The sequence below is a fragment of the Cynocephalus volans genome, chromosome 11 (assembly GCF_027409185.1).
Source record: "Cynocephalus volans isolate mCynVol1 chromosome 11, mCynVol1.pri, whole genome shotgun sequence".
NCBI lineage: Eukaryota > Metazoa > Chordata > Mammalia > Dermoptera > Cynocephalidae > Cynocephalus > Cynocephalus volans.
The window spans coordinates 74817759-74842263 of record NC_084470.1 but is presented as its reverse complement, the minus strand read 5'-3'; the positions used below and the strand labels follow the sequence as shown (position 1 = coordinate 74842263).

At 34.8% G+C, this 24505-nt stretch overlaps 1 protein-coding gene and 1 non-coding gene across 4 annotated transcripts in view; one reads left to right on the top strand and one right to left on the bottom strand.

Annotated features, from left to right (window-relative positions):
• SLC25A26 (solute carrier family 25 member 26) overlaps nucleotides 1–24505 on the bottom strand; it is a 155834-nt gene that overhangs the window by 90862 nt on the left and 40467 nt on the right. For all 3 annotated transcript variants that reach the window (XR_010024847.1, XM_063113333.1, XM_063113334.1), the window contains exon 5: nucleotides 23905–23952. Coding sequence is in view for 2 of the 3 variants with exons in the window: in XM_063113333.1 (XP_062969403.1) it covers nucleotides 23905–23952 (48 nt within the window). In the remaining variant the exon portion in view is untranslated. The remainder of the gene's footprint in view (nucleotides 1–23904; nucleotides 23953–24505) is intronic.
• On the top strand, nucleotides 10373–10563 carry LOC134391460 (U2 spliceosomal RNA). The gene has a single exon (XR_010024991.1). It is a non-coding gene; the product is annotated as a U2 spliceosomal RNA (small nuclear RNA).

The following is a 24505-nucleotide window of genomic DNA, read 5'->3' as shown; positions in this document are numbered from 1 at the left end:
AAAAGCAAGGAAATATGACACTACCAAAGGAACACAGTAACAGGCCAGTTACAGACACCCCAAAAAAGGAAATTAATGAACTGCTAGAAAAGGAATTTCAAAATAATGAACCATAAGAAAATTCAATGAGATGCAAGATAATACAGATAGTTCAATGAAATCAGGATAACAATTCATGACAAACAAGAAATTTAACAAAAACATAGAAATCATAATAAAGAACCAAACAGAAATCCTGCAGCTAAAGAATTCAATAAATGAAACAGAAAATACAATAGAGAACTTCAACAGTAGACTAGAGCAAGCAGAAGAAAGAATCTCTGAACTTGAGGATAGGTCATATAAAGTTACCCAGTTGGAGGCAGGGAAAAAAGAAAGAATTTTAAAAAGTGAAGAAAGTCTACAGGAACTATGGGACACCATTAAGAGAACAAATATTTGAATTACAGGCATTCTCAAAGGAGAGAAGGAAAAAGGCATTTAATAAAATAATAACTGAAAGCTTTCCAAGTCTTGGAAGAAATATGGACATACAGATACAGGATACTAAAGGTCCCCAAATAGATTTACTAACCTGAAAAGGTACTCTCCAAAGCATATTATAGTCAAAATGTCAAAGAAAGAATTCTAAAAGCAGGAAGAGAAAAGTGTCAGGTCACATATAAGGGAATTCCCATTAGACTAACAGCCAATTTCTCAGCAGAAACCTTACAGGCCAGGAGACAATGGTATGATATATTCAATGTGCCAAGAGAAAAAAAAATGCCAGCCAAGAATACTATACCCAGTAAAGCTATCCTTCAGGAATGAAGGAGAAATAAAGTCTTTCACAGACTGAGGGAATTTATCACTAGACTGGCTTTAAGAGAAACGGTCAAGGGAGTCCTACATGTAGAAGTGAATGGAAGATAACTAACATCAAGAAAACACACAAAAGGTTAAAATTCAATGGTAAGGCAGGTACACAAATAGGAAAGAAAAGGAATCAAACTGTATCTCTACAGAAAAACACCAAATTGCAATGACAGACACTGACAAGAATAAAGAAACAAAAGATATACAAAATAACTAGAAAGCTATGAACATAACAGCAGGAGTAAGTCCTCACCTATCAGTAACATGTAAATGGACTAAATTTCCAAATTAAAAGATATAGACTGGCTCAATGGATTAAAAAAAAAACAAGATCCAACTATATGCTGGCTTCAAGAAACTCACTTCACTTGTAAACACACACATACACTGAAAGTGAAGGGATGGAAAAACATATTCCATGCAAAGGGAAACCAAAAGTAAGCAGGAGTAGCTATACTATATCAGATAAAACAGACTTTAAGTCAAAAACTGTACAAAGAGACAAAGAAGGGGTCTATTCAGCAAAAGGATATAACAGTTGTAAATATATATGCACTCAACACTGGAGCACCCAGATATATAAAACAAATATTATTAGCTCTAAAGGGAGAGATAAACTCCAATACAAAATAGTTGGGGACTTCAACACCTCATTCTCAGCACTGGACAGGTCATGTAGAGAGAAAATTAATAAACATTGGGTTTAAACTACACTATAGACCAAACAGAACTTACAGACATTTATAGAACATTCCATCCAACAACTGCAGAATACACATTCTTCTCATCAACAAACAGAACATTCTCCATAATTGGCCATGTGTTAGGCTACAAAACATGTCTCAACAAATTTTAAAAAGCTGAAATCATATCAAGTATCTTCTCTGACCACAATGGAATGAAACTAGAAATCAATAGCAAGAGAAATTCTCAAAACTATACCAATACATGGAGATTAAACAACATGCTCCTGACTGTCCAATGGTTCAAAGAAATTAAGAAGGAAATTTAAATATTTCTTGAAACAAATGAAAACAGAAGCACAACATACCAAAACCTATGGGATACAACCAAAGCAGTAATAAGAGAGAAGTTTATAGCAATAAATGCCTACATTAAAAAAGGAGAAAGATTTCAAATAAATAACCTAACAATGCATCTTAAGGAACTAGAAAAGCAAAACAAACCAAACCCAAAATTGGCAGAAGAAAAGAAATAATAAAGATGAGAGCTAAAACAAACAAAAGCGAAACCAAAAATCAATACAAAAGATTGACAAAACAAAATGTTGGTTTTTTGAAAAGTAAACAAAATTGACATGGCAATATCTAGACTAACCAAGAAAAAAAAAGAAAAGGCTCAAATAAATAAAATCAGAAATGAAAAAGAAGACATCACAATTGATACTACAGAACTACAAAGGATCATTAGAGATTATTATGAACAACTATATGCCAACAAATTAGAAAATCTAGAGGAAATGGATAAATTCCTGGACATATGCAATCTACTGAGATCGAACCAAGAAGAAATAGAAAACCTGAACAGACCAATTATAAGTAACAAGATTGCATCAGTAATAAAAAGTCTCTCATCAAAGAAAAGCCCAGGACCAGATGGCTTCACTGCTGATTCCTACCAAACATTTAAAAAAGAATCCATATCAATTCTTCTCAATTTTTCCAAAAAACCAAAAAGAGAACTCTTCTAAATTCATTCTATGAGGTCAGCAATACCCTGATAACAAAACCAGACAAGGACACAACAAAAAAAGAAAACTACGGGCCAATTTCCCTGATAAATACTCATTGAAAAATTCTTAAAAGAATACTAGCAAACTGAATCCAGCAGCATATTAAAAAGATCATTCACCATGACCAAGTGCGATTTATCCCAGGAATGCAAGATTGGTTCAACAAACATAAATCAATAAATGTGATACATCACATCAACAGAATGAAGGACAAAAACCATATGATCATCTCAATTGATGCAGAAAAAGCATTTGATCAAATTCAACATCGCTTCACAATAAAAACCCTCAACAAATTAGGCACAGAAGGAACATAACTCGACATAACAAAGGCCATATATGACAAACCAACAGCTAATATATTGAATGGGGAAAAGCTGAAAGCTTGTCCTCCAACAACTGGAACAAGACAAGGATGTCCACTTTCTATTCTCTTACTCAACATAGTACTGGAAGTCCTAGCCAGAGCTATTAAGCAAGAGAAAAAAAAGAAGTGGATCCAAATTGGAAAAGACAAAGTCGAATCGTCCCTGTTTGCAGATGACATGATCTTATGTACAGAAAAACTGAACAGCTCCACCAAAAAGCTCTTAGAACTGATAAATGAATTTAGTAAGGCTGCAAGGTACAAAATCCACACACAAAAATCAGTAGCAATTCTAAACACTAACAACAAGCAAGATGAAAAAGAAAATAAGAGAGTAATTCCATTTGCAATAGCTACCAAAAAAATAAAATACCTAAGAATTAATTTAACCAAAGAGGTGGAAAACCTCTACAGAGAAGACTATAAAACACTGATGACAGAAATTGAAGAGGACATAAAGAAATGGAAAGATATCCATGTTCGTGGGTTGGAAGAATTAATATTGTGAAAATGATCACACTACCAAAAGCGATCTACAGATTCAAAGCAACCTCTATCAAAATACCAATGGCATTTTTCACAGAAACAGAAAAAACAATCCAAAACAATCCTGAATAAAAAGAACAAAGCTAGTGGCATCAAACTACCTGACTTCAAAATATACTACAAAGCTACAGTAACCCAAACAGCACAGTACTGGCATAAAAACAGACACATAGAACAAGAATAAAATAGAGAAACCAGAAATAAATCTATGTATTTACAGCCAACTGAATTTTGATAAAAGATAAATGGATTAAAAAAAAAACTATGCTATCTATACATATCTATACACAATGGAACACTACTCAGCTATAAAGAAAAGAAAGAAAGAAAAGAAATCCTGTGATCTGTAGCAACATGGATGGAATTGGAGACCATCATGTTAAGTGAAGTAAGCCAGGCACAGAAAGACATATACCAAATGGTCTCACTCATATGTGGAAGCTTAAAAAAAAGATGATTCTCATAGAAGTAGACAGTAGAATAATAGTTACCAGAGGTAAGGAGGGGAAGGAGGACAAAGGGTAGAGAAGCAGTGGGTTAACAGGTACAAAGCTATGCTATTTACCTTAAGTGAATCAATGTACAGTATATGCATGTAGTAAAACAACACACTGTACCCCAAAAATATGTACAAATAAGCATCAAAAAATTTAAAAGATAATTTATACTGTATTACAGTGTAACAGCAATAATTTAAAAAAAAAAAAATTAGTGGCTCAATCCCTATAGGGAAATAATACTAACTATACTCTGAATCAAAGTTAAATGAAGAACTAAGTTTCTAACCCATTGATGTATGTGTATTAACAGTACAGTAATTCAAGAAAAAATAGGCATTCTTAGAAAAATGGAAGAAAAAAAGGTGAAAGATACTGTACATAAGGTTTGGAATGTTTTTAGTCAGTGCTTCTTATCAGTTAAAAAAGAAAGGGAGAACAAAGAGATGCTTCAGAGGGAAAAAAAATATGGAAGACAGAAGTTTGGGGATTTTTTTCAGACAACCTATCCTCTCTGCTTTTAAAAAAAAAAAAAAAAAAAAAAAAGACAAAAAAAGGGAAATGTCTTAGAAAAGCAAAATACTGTATTTAAAGACTGGGATGTTCAAAAATATGAAAACCAATACCCCAGTAGGTAAAGAAAAACAAAGACATTGCTTGATACACAGTAAGGAACCAATACATATTCCAGATATAGACCCACACAAATACGGCCAACTGACCTTTTACAAAGATTCAAAAGCATTTCAATGAAGAAAAAATAGGCTATTTAACAAATTCTGTTGGAAAAATTGGACACCCATCTGCAAAAAACAAACCTCAACATAAACCTTACCCCTTAAATAAAAATCTACTCAAAATGGATCATAGATATAAATGTAAAACATACAACTATAAAACTTTTAGAAGAAAACATAGGAGAAAACCTTAATGGCTTAGAGTTAGGCAAAGAGTTCTTAGACATGATATACAAAGTACAAATACATGATATCTAAAGAGAAAATTGATAAACTGGACTTTACCAAAGTTTAAAACTTTTTACTTTGCAAATAATACTGTTCAGAGAATAAAATCACAAGCTACAGATTATCAGAAAATATCTACAAATCACATAAGTGACAAAAACTAGCATCTCAAATATATAAAGAACTTTCACAACTCCACAGTAAGAAAAAAACAACCCAACTAAAAAATGGGTAAAAGAGTTGGACAGATACTTAACCAAAAAAGCTATAAGGATGGCAAATAAGCATATGAAAAAAAATGTTCAACATCAATAGCCACTAGGTAAATAAAAGTTAAAACCACTATGGGATATCATTACACACCTATTAGAATTAAAATTCCTGACAATACCAAGTGCAGACAAGAATTCAGAACACACACTGCTGATGGAAATGCAAAATTGTACAGCCACTATAGAAAAGAGTTTGGCAGTTTCTTCTAAATTTAAACATACATTTACCATACGGCCCAGCAATCCCACTCCTGAGTATCTATCCTAGAAAAATGAAAACGTATGTACACAGAAAAATTTGTACATAAAGATTTATAGCAATTCTCTTCATAATGACCCCAAACTGGAAAGAACTAAAATGTTCTTCAATGGGTGAGTGGGTAAACAAACATCTGTTTTTATATTCCACTGTACATCCAAACAATGGAATACTACCCAGTGACAAAAAGGAACAAAATGTTTTTCTTTTGGGGAGTGTGGGGGCAGCTGGGGATTCAAACCCTTGACCTTGGTGTTATCAGCACCATGCTCTAACCAAGGGAGCTAACCAGCCAGCCCAGGAACTACTGACACACACAATGACTGGAATGAATCTCAAAGGCATTATGCTGAATGAAAGAAATTAATCTGAAAAACTTGCATATTATATGAGGCCATTTAAATGACATTCTCAAAAAGAAAAAACTATAGTGATGGAGAACAGATCAGTGGTTGCCAGTGGTTACAAGTAGGAAAGTGACTACAAAGGGATAACACAAGTGAGTTTTGGGGGTGATGGAAATGTTCTCTATCCTAATTATGTTGGTGGTTATATGAATCTACACATGTTAAAATTCATAGTGTTGTATACCACAAAGAAGTTAATTTTACAGTACAATAATTTAAAAATAAACACTAATCATGTGTTGTTCTTGCCTGAGATAAATATATGGAAGTGGGAAGGAAGAAATAATGTATTTAATGTTTAAAAAAAAATTTGCCCAATAAAAGAGCATAGATGCAATGATACACCTAGAACCCCAGATGTTAGTCCCTAAATAACACTCCACACCAAAAGGAATCAAGGGCTCCTTGGTGGGGTGTCTGATTACAGGACTGGGGCACCTTGTTATGCTGGTAAGGAGGTTCTCAAAGATTAATGGGGAAATGTTCTAAGAGCAGAAAAGTAGGCCTGAAGAGGCTTCCACTGCCCAAATCTGAGACAGTTTAAGTATATAATAATAATAATAATAATAATAATAGACTATAATTATTGAATAAAAAAGAATCCATGACTGTGGTGATGGTTGCACATACCAGTGAATATACTAAAACCCACTGAACTGTCATTTTAATAAATGAGTGAATTAATTATATGATACATGAATTATATCTCAATGAAACTGTTTTTAAAAAACCCATGAATCCACAGGAATACTAAAAAAAAGGATCTTGGTGGTGGGGGAGAAAAATTCTTCTTTATAGAAGAATGCCAGTTAATAAATTCAGAGAAAAATGAGTATTAGGAAAATCATCATTTTGCAATCACCAATGTAATAAATGCTTCAGGCAAGAAACATCAACAGATGTTAAAACTATTAGGTGAAAGATTACTGGGGAACAGGATAGTCACATGGTCTCAAAATATTACACCACAGATTACTTCTTAATAACAAAGGACTATTGAACCTTTAGCATTCAGAAAACTGGAGAACACCAACTTAGTCAAATAATTAAACTTATCCTCACCAAGTATGGAACATAATGTGCCTCCTAGTGTAAGGTGATAGGACACACTCAAGAACACCTATGTAGTATCTATGAAAAACAAAATTAACCTTAAACTAATCTTAAGGAAATCAGACAATCCAGATTATGAGAGTGTTTATAGGACAAGGACCCTGAAATCTACAAGAATGTCAATGTCATGGGGAAAAAAAAAAAGTTGGGGGAACCTAACAACCAAATGCAATGTGTGATCTTTTCCTGGATCCTCAGGAAAGAAGTTATACGGCTTTTTTTATTGAGACAATAGAGAAAATTAACCATGTATTAGATAACATTAATGTATCACTGTTAAATTTCTTGGGTATGTAGTTATGGTATTGTAGTTATAAGGAGACATTTTGTCTAACATATGATATATAACATATTTCCTATAAGGAGAATAATTGTATTCTTAAGAGACATATGCTAAAATTTGTAACGATTAAGTGTCAGAATGTCTGCTACTTAAAATGTTTCAGGGAAAAAGCAGAGAGAGAATAAAAGAAAAAGGTACCACTATTCATTTTAAAATGTCCTCACTCATACCCCCAACAGAGAAAAGCAAATACACACATTGTTATGAAAAGAGCTTAAAAGTTCAGTCTAAGAATTCAGAGCCCAACTCTGCCCTCTTTTAACAGTGTTACTTCATGTAGATCAAGTCACTTACACCACTGGACAGTCAGTTTTCTCACTGGTATTAAATAGGGAAATATGTTAGAATATAAAATGGCTTACAAGGTAGATGAACATTATAGATTGCTGGAAATCGTGACTAGGTTTGTAGGGGTGCATAATTTCCAATCACTAGGTTAGCAATGATGATTCTTTGTAGGATTACTGTGAAGAGTAAATGAAAAAAACATATGAAAAGTACCTAGTCCAGTGTATGGTAGATGATAGATAAATTCAACCTATCTCCTCCTTTGAATACAGGAAAATAATGTGATGAGAGCTTACCACCTACCGAGAGACTACTGTATGCCAGAATCTTTGTTTGGTGTTTTCAAAACCGATCCAAAACTTAATGGCTGAAATGTGTTGTCTGCACAACACTTTTCAAGCTCATATTAAATGTTTATAAGAATAAAGAAAAAACCTTGGTAAACAATTGTGTGAACCAATGGATAAATCAGCAGAGAGAAAAAAATTCACAAGATATTTGCTAGTCACTATAAGACATTTCATAGTCTCCTCTGAACACAGATATTATTGATATCTTCTACCAGGCAAATGACATAATTTACCTGATGAAGAATAATAACTTCATCCCAAAGTGATTTTTAACTTGGTCATCATTCCATCACCCAAAATAAAGTACAGAATAATTCATAGATAAACAAGAAAGAATTACAATATGTAGACCAACATATAGGTGAGATTTATCAAAAAACTTGGTAATCAGTTTATAAGACTACTACAGACCAATTTAATCATTTATTTCCCAAACATAATTAGGATGCACACTGTGGTGGATTGAATTATGTCCCCCCAAAACTCCCTGAAACTTGAATTGTGTCCCCCAAGTTTTATGTATTAGAAACTTAGCCCCCACAGTGACTGTTAAGAGGGTGGGAGATCCTATTATGGCAACTGAAAGGTGGAGCCCTGAAAAGGTGATTGGATTGTAGGATTGTTCAGTAGTGAATGGATTAAAAATGGTGGTCAGGGGCATGGTTCTGCGGGCTTTATAAGAAGAGGAGAGTCTGTCTTTTGCTCTCTCTGTTTTCTCTGCTTCTACCATCTTGCAATGTGAGACCCCTGAGTCACTGTCACCACCACAAGACGGACTTTGGACTTCTCAGCCTCAGAAACTGTAAGCAATAAATTTCATTTTCTTTATAAATCACCCAGTTCAGTGTACTTTGTTATAAGCAACAAAAACGGACTAATACACACACTAAATTGATAAGATCAAAATGCTTCTCTAAGAAAGATAACGTCTACATGATTTCATCCTACTTTAAAAAAAAAAAAAAATCAATGAAATACATTTAAGACCAAAGAATTTTTATGAATGGTAATCATCAGGTGTCTTTAGTAAGAGATTTGTAAATCACATTAGGCGCTAGAGAAAGACAATTACCTGACAAAAAAAATCAGGATATATAATAAAAGCCTTCAAATAAATGAGCTATATCCTTATATTTACTATGCCTTAAAGCATTTTCATCCCATGAAGACACTAAGGCACCAGAGTGTAAGTTTGACAGAGGCAGAGCTGTGTTCAGAACCCAGGCAATCTGGCTGCAAAACCCATGGTCTGAAACACTATAATCTGCAGGCTTCAGGAAACAGCAAATCCAACCCAGGAAAGCAACGAAGAGATGTCATGAATGATCGCACCAGATTAGAACAGAAGGATAGAAGATTCCGAGGTTCTCAAAGGAAAAAGACTCAGTACAAGAGACAATATGATCAAGGCTGTTGTACCTAAATATATGAAAAAGGCAAATAATGCACCTAAAAAAGAATTAGAAACTCCAAGAAAAAAATGTATGTTCATGAAATGTTCAAGAAATTAAATTATAGGATTAAATATTAGCAACTGATAGACTACAAGAAAAATAGTCTATTTGATTCTGATGCTGGAAACATCTCTTTCAGGGTGATGCAAGAACAATACAAAAGGAAAAATAACCCTAGCACAGTACTTGGTCTGGTGATCATTCCTGAATTCTCAATAATACAAACACTAGTTCACTGGCATTCAACTTTTAGTATCAATACAGAAAAATCATGGAAGTGACTGTGGGTAAAGGACAAGATAAAACTGTCAACCATCTTGACAACACAGGATGAAAGTACAGCTGAGAAATTCCTTCCAGAAAGTGGATCTGCAGGTTAAGGAGGGCAAGGCCACAAAAAGGAAGTAACAGCCTCATCATATGGAGAGAAAGTTATAAGATGCTGAACGTTTGTGGGACAAGAAATAAAGACACATGTATATGACTTAAAGTTTCTAAAATAACCAGAGAAATGAAATTTATATAACTGGAATGCCAGGATGAGATAGGGTTGGGGAGGAGGAGCATAATGTGAGCGAAATCACATCTTCCATCCGAAAGACTCCACAGATTGTATCTAAGCAGACAAATTAAGAAACGGGTATTTAAATATATTATCCAGAAGTATGGAGGTAATCAGAACAACTAAAAACAGAAACAGTTAAAAAAAGGTTACATCTAGAGAGTGGGACCTGAATGGATAGCAACGGGCAGGAGACTTGTTTTTCATTTCAAGTTCCTCTATATTGTTTGACTTCTTACAGACTGCACGTATTACTTTCATGAAGATTAAAAATAAAATTAAAAGTTAAGTTTTAAGCTTAACAACTTATTTTGGAAGATTGTTTTAAAAATAAGTATTTCATCGCTTCTCGGCCTTTTGGCTAAGATCAAGTGTAGTATCTGTTCTTATCAGTTTAAAAATAAGTATTTCATACAATGTCCAATCTAGTATTGTTTCTTTTAGCTTTTTATTTTTTGAAATAATTTATGGAATTTCATAAAAGTTGCTGAAATAGAAGAGTTTACATACACCCTACAGCTGGCATCCCTAACGTTAACATCTTAACCAAAGTACAATTATCAAAACCAGCTACCAGAATTGATGCAATACTAACAAGCTAAATTATAGGCTTCATTTGAATTTTACCAGTTTTCCCCCAACATCTTTTTTCTGTTCCAGGATCCAGTCCAGGATCCCACATTGCATTCACTTGTGGTTCCTTAGTCTCCTCCAATCTGTGACAGTTCTTTCAACTTTCTCTACTTTAAACGACCTTGACAATTTTGTACAATGTCGCTCAACTTGGATTTGTCTCTTGTTTGAGAAATGTGATTATACATTTTTTGGCAACAAGACCAGAGAAATGATATTGTGTCCTTCTTGGTGTATCATATTGGGGATGTATGATGTCAATATATCTTATTACTGGTAATGTTAACCTTGACCACATGGATAAGGAAGTGTCTGCCAGGTTTTCCAACTGTAAAATTATTTTTCCCTCTGTAATTGATAAACAGCTTGGAGAAAATACTTTGAGACTATGAAATCCATTTTTTTAATTGACAAAGATTATATATATTTAAGGTATACAATGTGATGACTTGATATACATATACACTGTGTAAAAATTACAACAAATTAACACATCCATAACCACTCATGTTGTACTGTAGAAACCCAGAATTTCTCCATCTCATAACTGAAAGGTTGTACCCTTTGACCAACATCTCCCCATTTCCCCAATCCCCCAGCCCCTGGGAACCACAATTCTACTCTCTGCTTCTATGAGTTTGACTTTTTTAGATTTCACATGCAAGTGAGATCATACAATATCTGTCTTTCTGTTATGATATTCATTTTTGGTAAGTTAAATATACTTAAAGTTCCTATCTTTTAGAGATGCACAATGAATTATTTCTGGATGAAATAAGATAACGTCTGGTATTTGCTTCAAAATAATATAGAAGTGCAGGAATAGGTCTGGATAGAGATGGAACAGTATTAGTCAAGAGCTAGTAACTGATGAAGCTAAGTGACAGGACTACAGTGATTCATTTTACTAACCTATTTTTGTGTGTCTTTAAATTTTTCCATGGTAAAAGTTTTAAAAAGTGAGAACCCTAGTAAATAAATAAAATTCTGTGTACATATATACAAAAAGATAAAATAAATTTATTCATTCAGGCACCTTGGATCAGGAAAAATTATTTATTATGCTTGGATTTTCATTTTCTAATATGAACCATTTTTAACAGTGCCAGGCAAGCAACTCAAGAGCTGCCCAGTTCATGTATATTGAGGTTTCCGCCACCAGTATTTAAAACGCAAGCATTGTGCACCCTCTAGCGTGCAATTCTATAACACAAGTTTTGCATAGACAAGTTCAATAACAAAAAGCAGGGTATCTTCAAAAAGAACAGAATATATCCTTCTCTTTCACCAATTTCGGCTTCTCCACCAGTCAATAAATTATCTGCTAATTACAGATAATTTGGTTAAGGACCAAAACCATTTCAATGACAAAGATTACCAACTTTTTCCCACGTGCTGTGCTTCTTCCCTGAAGCCCAGGGAAGAGAAGAGGACACAAGACTAAAATCAGTCAAAACATTTTTAAGCAACCTTAATAAAGGCTGGATGAAGGAGGTTGCTGAAGTCAGTCAGTATTAATGCCCAAAGCAGAAGCATCTCATTGTGTTCCGCCCATGTAAGTGGTTCTATTTCCATCTTTTAGAATCCTGTAAACACTCAGAAATTGTGCTCCACTTTATTTTCCCAGGACTTACTGGAAAATTCTCAGAGGAATAACCAGTGAATTTATCTATAAGATGTGAGCAGGAAGAAAAGTGTAACGAGAAGCACAGGCTTTGGAATTACACAGGCTTCACCTCAAGTTCTAGTCTTGCTGCTTTGTAGCTACATTACTTAATTTTTCTAGGCCTCAGCTTACTGATCTCCAAAAACAGGTTAATATGAGGGTACTTCAAAAAGTTCATGGAAAGATTTATCTTTAAATTCTATTTTTCCACAAACTTTTTTTTTTTTTGAGGAAGCAGTTTCATAGCCCCAAACTTTCTGAAGTACCCTCATATCTTACAGTTTAAGGATTAGAAAAATATATGTAAAGTATATGATCATAATTAGTATTCAAATTTTAACTATTTTTATTATATGATCTGCAAGGTAATCTGCAGGCAGGTAGACAAACCCACAGATAAGCATTTCCAAAAGTTCCTTTAAATGACTCCCTTCAACCACTATACTTGAATTATGCATAAAAATTCTAGATTTGACCTTCAAATTTGGTTTTCTTAATAGTTTCTTTCTTAATACTCCTTATAAGATGATGTTTGTTCAGACAATATGACTGTGTACGCCACTGAGAATCTCAAGAGCAACTCTTGACCCACAGTGTTCACTGGGTGTAATTTGCACATATCTAATGAAGAATTTTTTCATAAATAAGTTGTTAACTATTTTCATATGTCATTTCAAAAAATGTTTTGTATATATAAAATAGTCACAAGAGCAACTTTAACTAGAAATAAAATTAAAATAAGGGCTATTGGTGGAAGGTACAAAAATACTAGGAAATGTGATAAGAAAAGAAAATTAACCTCACTGGAAGTGCAGAAAGTTTATTTGGCAGAAAACCATTACCTTGCCTGGGAATTAAGTAAAGACTTCATAGTTCTTGCCAAATGCATTTTGGCTTGAGCATCTGCTGGAGATCTTAAATATCTGAGTATTTAAAACTAGTCTACTTCTGAGAGACAAGTATGATTATGTCATTGGTTTGTTCATTAAATATTTTCTGAGTGTGCTATGTGTCACTCTCTAGGTGTCGGATTAATAGTAAGGAACTAAACGGACAGAAGGCACCTGCCCTTATGGTGTGTATATTCTAGTGGAGGGAGGGAGGCAGGTAATAAACTCGTAAACAAGAAATGAAGATAATTTCAGATAATAGTGCAAGCTAGGGTAACAGGTGAGTGATCAGGGTCAGGGCTGGTCTATCTTAGCAAGAGTGATCACAAGACGCTGCTCAGAGAAGGGGTATATGGATTAACACCTAGATGATAAGAGTAAATCCTACAAACAGGATAATACACAGTTACAAGCCACTGTTTTTCATGAACATTTCTAATAAAGTAGATTCTCTGCATTTGTTTATGTCCTCTAATTAACTTTTTTTTAATGTCATGTAGACTTCCAGTTGCTAAGAACTTACTTTCCCCAAGCTCCTGGGGAATGGTTGTCTAATGCCTGTCTAATGGTTTAAAGAGACAGATAAATATGGACTATTCATTTTAAATATATATTTTCCTACCCATAAAAATTTATCTGCATATAAAATGAAAAATATACAGCTCACCATAGTGGGCTCTGGAGTCCTTACTTCTCTGCCTTACTGGATGTGAGACCCTGGGTCAACCACAACCTTACTAAGCTTCAGTTTCTATGAACTAGGGATCATAGTTTCGGCTGCTGTGTGGATTATCTGAAATAAAATATGTAGAGAAATTAGCACAGTGACTGGAACACTCTAAGAACTTAGTAAACACAAGCTGCTATTTCAATTTAAAATGTGATCTACATATTTTTTAAGGAAAGCATTTACATATGAATATGAGGGTACTTCAAAATGTTCATGGAAAAATGGAATTAAAAGGTAATATGAATCTTTCCATGAACTTTTTGAAAACCCCTTGTATATCAATGAAGGTATTCTGAGATCTTAAATCAAAACTGTATAAAAAATAAACTCATGTCTTCGAAATATGACAGAGACCACCAAACAATTTTTAAAGAACTTCCACACTGGCACCTAAAAGAATAAACGTCACAGAAAAGAATAAGAACAGGCATTACAGTTTACAGAGTACAATTAAATGTCCAAAGAGATGTGGTACAGACAAGTGCTCATGAATGTTAACAACAGGATACCAGAGCATGGGCTGAAACTAGAGATGCATGAAATGGTTTCCTTTCTAAAGGGATAGAGCTTCAGCTGGAAGGATGTGAAAAGACAGAATATGGCAGATATGGCAGACATGGCACAGTGACTCAGTATCCGCAGGCCCAACACCTTCCTTGCCTGCCTCTGTCTACCACACTGAAAATCTACATACTCAACTTCCAAATCTCCACGCGACTCAGGAAGGCCCTAAGACACTGTCTGGCCTAGGAAAGCTTTTGTTTTCCAGACAGACAGAAGAACAAATAAAGCGAGTACTGCTCCCTGCCCTTCCTTTTCTTCATGCTTGGAAAGGACCACAATACTTCCAAGTGCAGCAGCCGTTTTGTGACCTTCAGTCAATCAGCCAGGGCATTAAAGTTAGCCAGGCAGAATGAAACAGACCGGATCCTCCTCGCCCTCACTTAACCAGTACACCAGCCTTAGACTGACCATCTGCAGATTTCTTGCTATAAAAGGAAAAAGGGTGAAACCATTGTAGTCAGATATTGTTATTTGCAGTCTAAATGCAATTCAAACTGACCCACGAAGATAAAGAAGATATTCCGCATGGGATGAAAAAACACCAACAAACAAAAACAGGACTACTTCAACACTATGGTTTATTATTGCAACATTTAAAATGAATTAAGAGAGAATTTCCACCTTTATCCACTAGCTTTCTTATGTGTTTATACTGAAGAATCATATTACTGCATTTAAATCCCAGTAAACCCTATACACAGGAACTAGTGCCCCTTCAGGATAACACGACCAATGTACAACAATGGAAATATGTAGCATTTTCAGAACTTCACAGTGCAAATGAAATTTGTCCAAGGAACAAGAAAAATAAATAGCAGCTGGTTTCATGTAAATAAAACATGAGAAAATATGCACTAAAGGGCTAAAGCAATTTTTCTACATTAAGATAATTTTACTGAATTGCTCTTCCTAAAAATGTTTATTTAAGAGATGATGAAAAACCATAGCTAAAATCCATATTTGAGAAGCAATAATTTCAGGTTCTTGAATTAAAGAATGAACTGAATGAACTATCATTCATTCTTTATAGAACATCTTTACAGAAAAGTTATAATGTAAATGCAATTAGGTGACTCATTTTACAAACCTCCGTGATTAAAAGGGAAATTTCATTTTCATTTGTTTAATATTCCCATTAATAAGAATGTCTCATTACACATTTACTGAGAGCCTGAACAGTAAAACAATGGACAAATTCCAAGAGCAAACAGAGATTTTTTTTTTTTTCTTTTCCCATGAAGCTAACATTATGGAATTTTTAACAGATGTTCTATTTGGTCATAGTTAATAAAATGAATTATGTAGGATTAAAACAGAGTTCAATATGTTTGCATTGGATTTTAACTGAAAAACAATTTTGCATTAAAAGTTTGAAAGGATTTCTAATCATGTTTTTCCCTTTTGATAGAATTACTAACACGTGGAAAATAAATGAGGAATTATAGTACTTAGTACTTTTCCAATAAAACCAGACTTATAAAAACTATTTTTTCAAGGTTTAAGAAGACTGAAATCTTAGAAAATTATATACTCTTTGGTGTTTTATCATCCACCTAATGCAAAGATCATAGTAATGTAGTATATCAAAAGGCTGAATCACTACCCTGCATAATTCCAAGCCCTCTTAGAGCACCCTCACCATTTTGAAATGATCATGGTGTCTGGTAGCATCTGAACAAAAAAGAACCAAACTTAAAGAAATGAAAAAAACCAAAAAATACTTACTGAATGCTCACTGTGTGGAAGTATTATGCTAGACCCTGTGCAAACTACATAGAAGTAAAAATCCAATAGCTATTTTCAAGAGGAACTTATATGCTATCTGAACAGACAAGGCAAAACTGAAATGTGATGATAAACCAAAAAGAAAAAAAGAGGTAATCAAAGAAAACAATTTCATATAAACACACACAGAGACAAATAAATAGTAATGACACAAGGAGAAAAATATCTTCTCTGAGAATTTTTTTTTCTCTTTTCACTGTCATGAAAGTAGGAAGTAGCAAACAGACTTAAGGACAGTAAATAAGTATTAGAAGTTCTATCTATCATTGCCTCCTAACATTTTTTAATCGAAAACATTCAAGTGTTGCAATCTCAGTAAAAAAGTCTTCCTCTAAATGGATAACCTCATTTGAAAAATAAATTCTAGTAAATGATCAATTTGACCCAAAAAAGAATAATCATAAAATTTTTCCAACCCACTTATACTAGTAATTTTGATTAGCTCGACCATCAATTAGGGTAACTTTCTATTATCATTCCAATATTGTTTTTCCTAGAGAAGTATCCAGTGAGTATAAAATCAATTGCAGGTTGCAATTTGTTACAACAATTATAGAAATTCTTCTCTATATGACATAAAATTCTCAAACTGTAGCTGAGAAGCTTTACAAGCAGTAACAGTTGTCTCGCCTCTCACTCAAACACAGCAATTATTACTCATCATCATGAAATGGCATTCACACATTTAAATGCAGACAGATCAAGGTTGCAACCCTGTTCAAGAACCTAACCTAGGAAAAGCCCAGGACCAGATGGACTCACAGCAGAATTTTACCAAACATTCAAAGAGGAATTGACACTGATTCTTTACAAACTATTCCAAAAGATTGAAACGGACGCAAATCTCCCAAACTCATTCTATGAAGCAAACATCATCCTGATACCAAAACCAGGTAAAGATATAACCAAAAAAGAAAACTACAGGCTGATATCCTTGATGAATATAAATGCAAAAATCCTCAATAAAATACTAGCAAACAGAATACAGCAACACATACGTAAAATTATTCACCACGATCAAGTGGGATCCATCCCAGGGATGCAAGGTTAGTTCAACATACGCAAATCAATAAATGTGATACACCATATTAATAAAATCAAACACAAGGACCATATGATCATCTCTATAGATGCTGAAAAAGCATTTGATAAAATTCAACACTCATTCATGACAATGACCCTCTATAAGTTAGGTACAGATGGAAAGCATCTCAACATAATTAAAGCCATATATGATAAACCCACTGCCAATATCATCCTGAATGGGGAAAAGCTGAAAGCTTTTCCTTTAAGAACAGGAACTAGACAAGGATGCCCACTCTCACCACTCCTATTCAACATAGTGTTGGAAGTACTAGCCAGAGCAATCAGAGAAGAGAAGGAAATAAAGGGCATCCAGATTGGAAAAGATGAAGTCAAACTGTCCCTGTTTGCAGATGACATGATCCTATATATCAAACAGCCTAAAGCCTCTACAAAAAAACTCTTGGAGGTAATAAATGATTTCAGCATAGTAGCAGGATACAAAATCAACACACAAAAATCAGTAGCATTTCTTTTCTCCAATAGTGAACATGCAGAAAGAGAAATCAAGAAAGCCTGCCCATTTACAATAGCCACCAAAAAAATAAAATACTTAGGAATTGAGTTAACCAAGGAGGTGAAAAATCTCTATAATGAGAACTACAAACCACTGCTGAGAGAAATTAGAGAGGATACAAGAAGATGGAAAGATATTCCATGCTCTTGGATTGGAAGAATCAACATAGTGAAAATGTCCATACTACCCAAAGTGATATACAAATTCAATGCAATCCCCATCAAAATTCCAAAGACATTTTTCTCAGAAATGGAAAGAACTATCCAGACATCTATATGGAATAATAAAAGACCACACATAGCCAAAGCAATGCTGAGCAAAAAAAATAAAGCTGGAGGCACAACACTACCTGACTTTAAACTATACTACAAAGCTATAATAACCCAAACAGTATGATACTGGCATAAAAACAGACACACTGATCAATGGAATAGAATAGAGAATCCAGAAATCAACCCACACACCTACAGCCATCTGATCTTTGACAAAGGCACCAAGCCTATACACTGGGGAAGAGACTGCCTCTTCAGCAAATGATGATGGGAGAACTGGATATCCATATGCAGGAGAATGATACTAGACCCACACCTTTCACCATACACTAAAGTCAACTCAAAATGGATTAAAGAATTAAACATACACCCTGAAACAATAAAACTTCTTAAAGTAAACATAGGAGAGATACTTCAGGAATTAGGACTGGACACAGACTTCATGAATACGACCCCAAAAGCATGGGAAACCAAAGGAAAAATAAACAAATGGGATTATATCAAACTAAAGAGCTTTTGCACAGCAAAAGAAACAATTAAAAGAGTTAAAAGACAACCAACAGAGTGGGAGAAAATATTTGCAAAATATACATCTGACAAAGGATTAATATCCAGAATATACAAGGAACTCAAACAACTTTACAAGAAGAAAACAAGCAACCCAATTAAAAAATGGGCAAAAGAGCTAAGTAGGCATTTCTCTAAGGAAGATATACAAATGGCCAACAGACATATGAAAAAATGCTCAACATCACTCAGCATCTGGGAAATGCAAATCAAAACTACACTGAGATACCATCTCACCCCAGTTAGGATGGCTAAAACCCAAAAGACTCTGAACGATAAATGCTGGCGAGGTTGTGGAGAAAAAGGAACTCTCATACATTGTTGGTGGGACTGCAAAATGGTGCAGCCTCTATGGAAAATGGTATGGAGGTTCCTCAAACAATTGCAGATTGATCTGCCATATGACCCAGCTTTCCCACTGTTGGGAATATACCCAGAGGAATGGAAATCATCAAGTCGAAGGTATACCTGTTCCCCAATGTTCATTGCAGCACTCTTTACAATAGCCAAGAGTTGGAACCAGCCCAAATGTCCATCACTGGATGAGTGGATACGGAAAATGTGGTATATCTACACAATGGAATACTACTCAGCTATAAAAATGAATGAAATACTGCCATTTGCAAGAACATGGATGGACCTTGAGAGAATTATATTAAGTGAAACAAGTCAGTCACAGAAAGAGAAATACCACATGTTCTCACTTATTGGTGGGAGCTAAAAATAAGTAAATCAATTCACACACACACAAAAAAAAAACTGAGGGGGGAGGAGGAAGAAGACACAACAACTACAATTCCTTGAAGTTGATAGACAAGCAAACAGAAAGGACATTGTTGGGGGGGAGGGGGGAGAGGGAGGGGGGAGGGGGGTTTTGGTAATGGGCCACAATAATCAACCACATTGTATATCAACAAAACAAAATCAAGGGGAAAAAAAATAAAAAATAAAAAAATAAAAAGAACCTAACCTAGAGGCAGGTTAACATTTCTGAGTCCCCTAGCACACTATATTGCTGTAATACCTGCCTCATAGGACTACTGTAAGATTTCCATAAGAACAGTCTATGCAAAGCTCCTAGCACAAATGAGCAAACTTGGGCTCAGAAAGGTAAGAGGCAGAACTGCATTTCACACTTAGGTGTTCTTTACTGTCAAAGGCTCTTTCAGTTACCAGGAGTACTAATAATCATAGTTTACATTTCTTGAGCACATGCTATGCAACAGGCCCTGTAGGAAGCACTACACATGGATCCCCTCATTTAATTCTCACAAGAATCTTATGATGATTCAAATAATCAGTTCACAGTAAAGGAAATAAAATAGTCCTCAGATATATGTCAATATTCCCGGTCAGTAAAAATTAAAACTACAATGACATTTTTCACCTCTTAGGTAGCTAGTACCATTGGTGAGGCAGAGACAAACAGAGAACTCCTCCATTGTTGGCAAAAGTGTCCACTGGTACTTTCATGAAGAACAATTTGGCCTTATCTGTCAAAACTATAAATATCCATACCTTTAACCAAGTAATTCTACTTCTTGGCACATAACCTACAAACATGCTCAACCATGTACAAAAATGACATAGGAACAATATTATTCATTGCAGCACGTTTGTAATGTCCACCAACAGGAAACTGGTTAAATAAACAATGGCTCATTTGTACAAGGGAGTACCACGTAATCATTAAAAAATGAAGGTGGTCTTTAAGAAGTGATATAAAATGATCTCCAATATATATTAGGTTAAAAAACAACAACGAGACACAGAACACCAAGGAGTGTCTCTGGAAAAACACACAGGTAACTTCTGCAAGATGAAGAGTTTTGGGGGAAGGGCACTGACTGGGCAGGCAACAAAGCTGGAAAGGACACTTTGAAGGACACTCCCTGAGGCTTGAGCCTTAAAGGTTCCTGAGTCCAGCAACTATATTCAGGGGAATTCTTGTTGCCGGAAGTAGATGATAAGGGTAGCCAAGTTTGGAAAGCCACTGTATCTAACTAAGTGAATGTTTCAACCTGAGTGGTGACTTTTTGCACTTAAACATTGGGGTCTTCAATGAACTTACAGGGTAAGTTGAATGATTTGTTTGGCCTGCTTGGTTGCTGGTAGCAAAATTGGGGGTGGGGTGGGAGAATAATTCTCACCTATCTCTCAAATCTCTTCAGTGGCTACTCCCATCTACCAAAAAGAAGCCATTCTTACTCATTACAAAAATGGCAACATCCTGCCACTGGAACAGTTCCAACCAGCTTCTCACCTTCAGATTTGTGCAGATGAGTCAGACACCCGTAATTTATCCTCCAAACTCCAGGGCACACATGTCAGACTTCTTTTGCCAGTCCCCTGGCAAGTATCCAGCAGGGGTGAGAGGTTCAATCTCTCCTCCTGGCAAATACTCTGCTTCATGAGCACTCTCTCAAAGCACCCTCACTTGGCTTGAGGTAGAAGGAAACCACTCTCTCTTCTATGGGCACAAAAACCCCAATTCTGCTTACTTACATAAGCAAGGTCCACACATATTCTTTCACACCTTTGAGCCTCTGCTCATGCTGTTACATCTGCCCTTCTCTTTGACTACTTCTAATCGCCACTTTCAAGAAATTAAGACTCAATTTTATTAACGTAACAAATGCTGAGGACCACTCAAGCACTGCTTCTTCTATGATGCCAGCTGCATCTTGTATACACGTATCATTACAGCACTTACCACAATGCACTGTAAAACTGTCTACTTCCCTATTTGTTTCCCAGCAGAACACGAATCTTTTAGGGCAGAAATGTTCTGCATACTGCCCAACACACAGTAGGCGCTCTAAAAATGACTGTTGAATAGAATTTGTGGATAAAAGACATCTGCTGAGCTTAACTTATTCCTAATTCTTTTGAAACAACTTGCTTTTTGCATTCTTCTTCTATAGAAGTCCTAATTCACACCCAAGATTATGAGGTTGCTCCTTACAGAATTCTCAGACCAATGGACCATGTGAAATCATCCCAGCTATGAAGGCAGCTATGATTTTGCTCCCCACTTCCCTCTTATTGCAATAACACCACTGCAAATATCTAATTTGGCCAAGATCATGAGGAAAATGAATACAGAAAGGGTGAGGTAAATAGCAATCTGTTGACCTTGCTGAGACTCAGTCTAAAATTCCCAGTAGCTAAAATAATTTAGGAGAACATGAAGTATAAGCATGCAATCTTCTCAAACATCAAATGCAGTAAAAAACGTGTGACGGCATTCACAAAATCTGAAGAATACACATAATCTATTTTATAATGCATGGACTCAAACTTCAATCTCATTCTAATAGGCTACTGCTAGAGAGATAAAACTATTTTAAAGAAAAAATTGCACACAGAATAAACATATAAGTTTCTTGGTGATTCTCACTAAGGCTTCACTGTAGTTTTCTTACTGAAACAATCAAACAAGCTCTTGGCAAAAAGATTTGATATTAGTGTCAGAATAATGTAAGAATCCAAGCTATTTATAATGCAAAAATATTGCTGAAAGCAGATATATCACTCCTTATTTTTCTCATCCTGAAAAGAAGCTAATGTTTCATTCAGCAATAATTCTTCTCTCATTCTATCAGATAATCTGTACAAAAGCAATACTTCAACCAAAATCAATTCTGAAGGATCTTTTATGAATACGCATAATGCAGAAGACCCCAATTAGATTTCCAACAAAGCACTGCCATTTTTAGTAAATAAAGTCATCTCAGTAAGGTCACACTATTTGCAAGGATTGCAGCCTAGAAATTAATTACTAGCATGACATATGTCAAAGCAAATTTTTAAAAGAATAGAATACAATTGTAACCATGTGTTTTATCTGTCTGTATATGCAAAACCAGTATCCTCTGGCATGTAAACATATTCATTTATTCAGCATTTCCCAGAAAAATAAAGTTTTATTGCCCGCCTTTTTCCTGTACCCAGGCGAAATCTGAGTAAATAACACAAGTTTAGTGAGTCAGAAACGAAGTACAGAATGAAGATATAGTACAGGTGATATTTTTGAAAGGCAGAAGTCATCTCACACAAATAACTAATTTTGAAACGTTCAGTATGCCAACAAAAGTAGTTCTTTCAAGATCTACACCAACTAAGCTACACGACAGATTGCTATCCTGTGAGACTCAAGCTTTAAAACACATGTAACAGTGTTGTTGTGTTATAAAGAAGATTATAATCTATAGTTAAAAACAAAACAAAAAAAATACCTGGGAATAAAATGAAGGATTTAAATGAATTTTAATATTCTGCCAATTATATCAATATTTATTTAAATTAAAAACATTTCTATAAGTGAAAATGTTTTAGTGTCCAGGAAACTTCAAGCAGAAAACACAGATGCAGAGAAGACATAGGCAGGTTCTCACTTGTGTTTTCTTTAATAGAACAGTAAGTCCCAAACCAAAGACTTCTCTCATATCTCATCTACCTAAAAACCAACTTTGAACTTCAATATAGTCCCTCCTATGGGAGGCAAAGATTAAAAGATGCTTCCTGCAAGAATATACTGAAATCACTTACTGACAATAAAGTTTTTGCTTTTTCAACCAAAAATATGATAGAAAATGACCCACATATTGAAACACAAAATTTCAGAGTTGGAAGGCAGAGAGGTGTAGAGGCTTGCCCTGGGGCACACTGCACTGCAAGCCACATGCAGTGCCAGGAATCAAGTCCAGAGTGAACCTCCCAGTTTACCATATTTTGTTATCAGGAAGCCAAGAGCTAATTGCCTGATACAGACTTTTGAGACACTTGTCTCTTAGCATGTTTCCTTAATTACCAGTTTTTCATTAGTTCTCCATATCATGGTAATTAACATGATGTCTTACCCCTAGTAGTTATTTCTTAATATTTCAGCTATAAGAGACATTTAGCCACTCTAGAATAACCATGAAGCTACATGATGGGCCAGTATGATGACTGGGACTGCTCTTCCAGCAAACTCATTCTACCCATTCTTTTGGATGTGAGAACCAAGTATACAACTAACATGTTTAAAAGAGTGATCATAATTTCGCTTTTTAACTTTAAGCCAATTTCCCCAAATATATGTCTGCTCGTTAAGAAGTATAAATTTACTGAACAATGTACATCGTTCTTTTGTACTTCAATGTAGGAAATTAAGTGAGTTACCTCTCTTAAAACTGTGATTTTATAGCCTTGATACAATCCTCGGATGCCCTGAAACAAACACAAAGCCAAGAGGTCAGAAAGTTAGAATAGCAGGGATTTCTGAACAACATTCTAAATAAAGCAGATTTACCTGCTCTAAAGTTTGAGTTGTAAAATGTTCACAATTACTATAGTCCTGTAAGAGATTAAGAAGGTTCTAAACTGGCCTAAGGTATATAAAGCTCAGGTTAGCTCTCTTTAAAATGGGAATATCTCTAATGATAAAAATTACTATATATTAATTTTAGTTGCTATTATTCAACATTTCTTCTGTTGAAAAGAACATTTTAGATTCTTTAAATAAATATATCTCCCAAAGCAAATGCACAGAAATGCCAATTATCCTTTTATATAAAAACAAAATTTTATTTCATAGCATCGAACATCAGAAATTCATTAAAGTAATGGTAAATATTTCCAGAAAAACCTTGATTTATCTGTTTAACCATCCCTATGGTTCAACAGGGACCCTGTACTGGGTTGATCTGATTTATACAATTAGATATGCAATGTCTCCTCGCATAAGTCACAGATAATCAGGAATAACTTTTCTAAAATCTAG